The sequence below is a fragment of the Chlamydomonas reinhardtii genome, chromosome 6, assembly GCF_000002595.2.
Source record: "Chlamydomonas reinhardtii strain CC-503 cw92 mt+ chromosome 6, whole genome shotgun sequence".
NCBI lineage: Eukaryota > Viridiplantae > Chlorophyta > Chlorophyceae > Chlamydomonadales > Chlamydomonadaceae > Chlamydomonas > Chlamydomonas reinhardtii.
The window spans coordinates 2,517,538-2,523,006 of record NC_057009.1 but is presented as its reverse complement, the minus strand read 5'-3'; the positions used below and the strand labels follow the sequence as shown (position 1 = coordinate 2,523,006).

Here is a 5,469-nt window from a genome sequence, read left to right as displayed (position 1 = left end):
CTGACCTGGGCCAAGGGCGGCATGTCCCGGCATCTTAGTTGCCGGCGCTGGGGTCCGCAGATGGGGCGGCGGGGTCAAGGGCGGGGTCGCCCCTAGCCTGCCCCGGCCCTCGGCAACGAATATCAGCGCGCTGGCATTCGAAAGTTGGGCCGCGGGCGGCTCGCCACCGCAACTAATGTAGGTTGCCGGGGGCTGGAGATGGCGCGGACGGTCCAGGCCACCCCAAGCCACCCAAGTGACTCATAATTCGCGCAGTCCCCCGAGCTGGCCCACACGCTGCCTTTGCCCACCCCACATCTTGGAGGCTTTCGTCCTGCGCTGTTTTTGCCAAGCCACAACGGTGCATATGATGGTTGGAGATCGTTATGCACAAACACCAACTAGCACGCAAAAAACCCTTTGAGGCAAACGCAGGCGCCAATCAGACGCCAACCAGACATGGATTTTCTTATGCCCTTTAAACCTCTCTAAGTTTGCCGCGACAGGCTGCGCCCCATGCTTATAGCCATCAGTCAAATCAAACACCAGATGCCAGCCTTGCCCCGCGACAGTTCTCAAGTTCAATCATTCAAACCAAGGCGCACACTTCAGACAAATTTTTTGTATGTAGAACTTTCCTAAGGGCATGTTACCCTATTTAATCATCCTTTGGGCCCAGAGACGGCCGGCGCTGCCAAAGCACAATCCATCAGAGCCGCTATCACAGAATCGCAGCTGTTGCAAGTGATGTGCTAATACAGATATCATGTACTAGATGGAGCTTTTGGTGGAAAGAAAGGAGCATGTTAGCCCTTTGCACCCCTCCGGTCGCGACTTGGACTCGGTGAGTCGACCGCTCATGTGGTTTGCAAAGCTACCTGAATTACTCAGGAACCTTGTGAGTACTTGCATGATACAGCACGCCAGGCAGCGGAGCTAGGGTTGTCGCATTCAATGGTTGGGGCTTTCACCAAAGCCGGCCGCTGCGGTCTATGGACATTAGAATCCTAGGAGACTTGGTCAAACGAGCAACCAGGACGACAGGCAGTACCGGCAGCGGCAGCGGCAGCGAGCAAACGGTCGCTGCCGGCCCGCCACTACTGGTCCCTGACTCCCGACCGTGTACGACAATCGCAAGTTGCGAGCGTATTAAATCCTCACGCAGTCGCGCTCCTTCACCTAACAGTTATTCTCTTACTTGATAATAGCAACACTAGGCAACATAGCCTTTGTGCCTGACGTTCTAAGCACGTCCAGGTCAGAAGGTCAACATGAGATGCGCTTTCTCCTCGTCCTCAGCCCGCCCACAAGGCTGGCATGCGCGGCAGGCATGCCAGCGGGTGCTTCCGGTGGTGCCCAGCATAATTCAAGCTGCCAAACTGTCGCGCTCCGTGCGGACGGAGCACCGCCACCAACTGCATTCTGATGGCGCTTCCACGCAACATGCCGCTCCGCGCGTTGCCAAGGTATGTCATGGGGTGGCAGGACGCGCGAGAACACAGAGTCTAAGAGCCTCAGGACTTCGGGCACCGCATCGGCCTAAGGCCTACACCCGCACTTGCGCCATGTTGGTTACTGATGGTGACGGGGACCTGTAGCGTGCCAGGCAGAAACTGTTGGTGTTTGCAGTCCGCAGGCTGCAACTGTGTAAAACGTAATTATGGCTACCCAACGCGCCCTCATAAGCTTCGTTTTTGGCCAAAACCGCAGGTCTCGGAGCTCGCCACTGCGGCCCAACACCCCAGCCAGGGGAGCAAGCCCGTCACGCCGAGCTCGCCCTCACCTCTGGCCTCGTACGAAGAGGTCGCCGCTGCCGGCGTCTCTGCATTCCAGCGCCTGCTGTACGTTATCATGGGCGGCGCGCTTATGGCCATGGCATTCAGCTCATCCGCATTCAACGCGGTAAGTCCCATCAGGCGTGCAGCATCTCGTGTGACCAGGGGTGTGCGTGGCAGCAGGGGAATGGCCGAATGGGCAACCTCCAAAGTTGAGCGCAGGCTTAAGGCTTAACGCAGTAGACCTCCGCGGGCCTGAGGTCAAACACGTTAATCGTCACCTACCTTGGTCCTTCAGCTTCCTTGTCGTCGTCCCCTCCTCGTCACCTCACACCTGCCGCCCATCCCTTCATGTGGCCCCACAGGTGAAGGAGTCCATGGGCGGCGCCGTCGCGGTGAAGGCGCCTGAGACGGAGCGGGTGCAGCAGCCCGCCACCGCTACGCCGCCGCACCCCAGTGCTGTCGCCCCCGCCGTCTCCGCGGGCGCCGAGACCGCCGCCGGGCGCACCTCTGACACAACAATCACCCCCACCACCACCTCGACCGGGGCCAGCACCGAGGCCAGCACCACCCCCCTCATCCCCAAGGTCATCCCCAAGGTCGACCGCAAGGTCGCCGTGAAGGGCCTCACGCCCTACGACCCCGCCGCCGCCAGCGCCTTCCTGGCCGGCACCGCCGTGGCGGGCAAGGTCGTGGTGCCCCACAGCTTGGGCCAGCTCCTGCAGATCGCAAACACCTGCGTCGCCAACGGCCAGCTCTTCGCGCTCTGCATCCTGTCCGAGCGGGCCTGCAGGGCACAGCAGCCCGACATCGACCAGGCGGTGTCGGACCTGGCGGCACAGGGCGTGACGGTCATCGCGGTGGTTGCCGGCGCCGACTTCGCGCAGCGCGCCAAGCTGGCCGGCGAGTACTGCTGCTGGGAGCTGCCCGCCCTGGGCGAGGCGCTGGCCATGCAGGCAGACTTCGGCATGGACGTGGCCGTGGCGTCGCTGCTGCCCGGCGCCTTCGCCCGCAAGGACTTCGTGCCGCTGCGCCTGCCGTGCTTTGCGTTTGGCGGCCCGCACCGGCAGGCGGACGTGGCGTGGGAGGCGCACTCCCCCGTCACGTACGTGAGCACTGCCGACGTCGACACCGAGACCTGGGCGCTGGCCGCGGCGATGCGCGTGCTGCCGCTGTCCGCGCCGGCGACCCTTCATGGCGTGGCGTGGGCGCGCCGCCAGCAGCTGCACCAGCTGTCCTGCCTCAAGGCCAAGCTGCAGCTGAGTAGTGCTGGACCCGCCGCCGCCGCCCGCGCCGCTGTGGCCGTCCTCGAGGCCGAGGCTGCAGCCACCACGGGCTCCCCCTTCGCCTCCTCCGCCTCCTCCACCTCCTTCGCCTCCTCCGCCTCCACCGCCGCCGCCAGCACTGAGCAGCTGCCGCCTGCCTACCTGCCGGCCAGCCTGTCGCACCTGGTTCCCACGTCGGTGGTTGACTTCCGCCGCCGCAACGCCCGCGCCACCGCCGCCGGCAAGCTCCTGGCCGTCATTCGTGTGTCGGAGGACGCGTGGCAGAAGCATGACGCCAGCATCCGCGCCGCTCTGGGCGCTGCCTCTGCCGGCTCCGTCTGGGCTGAGCCCGTGCTCCTGCCCCTGAGCCTCGGCGACAGCTGCGGCATTGCTTCACCGGTCGGCAGTCGCTCGCTGGTGCCGGCGGCTCTGCCCGCGCTGTACGTTGGCGGCGGAGGGTACCTGGCTGAGCATTGGTCGGCTGAGGCGGACCTGCTGAGCGGTCAGGCGCCGGCGGTTGGCCCAACCGACATGCAGGAGGCGATCGGCCTGCACGCCATGCGCCAGCGCGCTTGGCTGCGGCGGCGTGAGGTGCCCCGAGTAGAAGTGGTGGTGCCGGGCGCGGCGTCTGAGCGCTGAGCCGCAGAGCCGGGCCACGCGATGCCATGCGAGTGGCTTGATGGCTTGTGTGTGCCACATGTGCGCAGTGATTGCAGTGATCAATTTTCAAAGCGGAGGATGTACGTAGCTGTCAGCAAGCAGGAGTGTACCGTATAATGGCCTTCCGCTACGTTTTATTTTAGCAGCGCTTCGCAATGACGGAAGCCGCACCAGCTTATCCTTGGACCTTTGACTGTTTTGGAGGAGGCAACCATGCTCCCACCACCCGTGTGATTGTGTTTCGCGAACCCGTTCACTTCACAGCTTGTGACACTGCCGGTGTGGTGACTGATAACTGTCTTCGCCAAACTGGTGTTATAGTTAATGCCCTGGATAGCCCGGCATAATTATGGCCATTTACTAGCTCTCCTGTACTGTGATACGGTATTGGAGAACGGGCGTAGTGTGTGCGTGATGGCAGCACCCTGTCCCAAGCGTTTCTGAAGCAGAGCGAGGAGAGAGACGACGCCTTCTGTTCCTACTGTGACTAACGGTGACTGTTCCGTGCGTATGTATGCTTGGCTCGGATGGCGCGTGCCACTGTTACTGAAGGCCTTGGCGCACTGATAAAGTACGGATCGTATGCCAATCCCATCGTGTAGAGACAACGCCTTGGCAAATGCCATTGGTGCCCCACCGTGAGGCCAAGGGCGCCCCGGCATATAGGGCTGCAATAAGGCGATTCAGGACCGAAGGCAGGTCTCAATTCATTCTATAGTGTTTGCTGATTTGTATGTTAAAGGCTGAGATGTACCGTAGCTTTGGTTGTGGTGCCGGGCAACGGTGCCCATGAGGTGCCTATGTGCCTGAGAAAGGCGCTGGCATGCTTATGTCAGCGCCAGCGACAAAGAGTTTGTTGTGTACCGCGCGTCAATCTTTTTTGAGTCCGGGTTTGGGGTTTGCGGACAAGGTTGGCACGGAAAGGGATGACGGGTTTCCCCTGCTGTTTGGGTTGGTGCCAATAGGCGGAGCAAATGAAGAGTCCCCCACGCGTGTGTGGGGTCAAGTATTCGGCCACGAGACACCGAAGTGCAATGGCCTGATGTGTAATACAGCGATCATGCTTCTCCTGTGCGCATAGGACATGGGTCAGCCCGGACTGCCTGTGCGATGTACGCCACGCCGCCATGCACACGGCACACGCCTTGCTGTCAGTACAGATGTAGGGTAGTCAGGGGCTTGTCACGCCCCAGCCATATTCTGCTCTAGGGCTGCCACCGGGGGCTGAAGTGCCTCCAACACGAGCCCACGAGCCTTCGCCCTGCGCAGCGCAGGCGAAGGTGACGCCAGAGCCAGAGAAACACCACCGCCACACGGCTACAACTAAACCACAGACGCCAAACCTCTAGCCACACACCGGGACGTAGTTCACACAACCCACCCACAGCTCGCCAGTTCTCAACCGCTGGGGTAACTTCCCGCTCCCAAGTTCACACGCTGTTAACCGCCTCATGGCTCATACCCAGGCAGTGGTTGCCGGTGAATGACACACGCCGGCAACGGCGCACGACAGGCTCCCCTGTATGCCTGTACGGAGTTCCATGCTTGGCAAGCAAGCTGCAGCGGGGCCTGGCGGCTTTCGCACTTGTAGAGCGGCGTTGCTAGCGGCCTTGCAAGTGATAGGGGCGAAGGCAACTAGGACCAGACCCCAACTTAAACTGTCAAAGCCGAATTGCGCTGGGCTGCCCTGCGAATCGCTGGGGGCGGCCGTCACGTGCATGGGTGATGGGTCATGGCCTCATGGGTGCGCCCAGTAGTCCCCGGGGCGGTCGGGTCGAGCGCGGTTGAGG

The 5,469-nt window shown here is 61.9% G+C and overlaps 1 protein-coding gene across 1 annotated transcript; it reads left to right on the top strand.

The window, feature by feature from the left end:
* The first annotated feature begins 362 nt into the window (after positions 1-362).
* On the top strand, positions 363-4,741 carry CHLRE_06g269150v5 (uncharacterized protein). The gene is made up of 4 exons (XM_001696185.3): positions 363-823; positions 1,237-1,445; positions 1,690-1,881; positions 2,120-4,741. The coding sequence occupies exons 2-4, from the start codon at positions 1,251-1,253 to the stop codon at positions 3,656-3,658; spliced, it is 1,926 nt and encodes a 641-aa protein (XP_001696237.2). The 5' UTR covers positions 363-823; positions 1,237-1,250; the 3' UTR covers positions 3,659-4,741.
* The last annotated feature ends 728 nt before the right edge of the window (positions 4,742-5,469 follow it).

Coding starts and splice junctions, on each gene's coding strand:
- CHLRE_06g269150v5 (XM_001696185.3), top strand. CDS start 1,251: ATGAGATGCGCTTTCTCCTCGTCCTCAGCCCGCCCACAAGGCTGGCAT. Junction 1,446..1,689: donor CCGCTCCGCGCGTTGCCAAG/GTATGTCATGGG, acceptor CCAAAACCGCAG/GTCTCGGAGCTCGCCACTGC. Junction 1,882..2,119: donor GCTCATCCGCATTCAACGCG/GTAAGTCCCATC, acceptor GTGGCCCCACAG/GTGAAGGAGTCCATGGGCGG.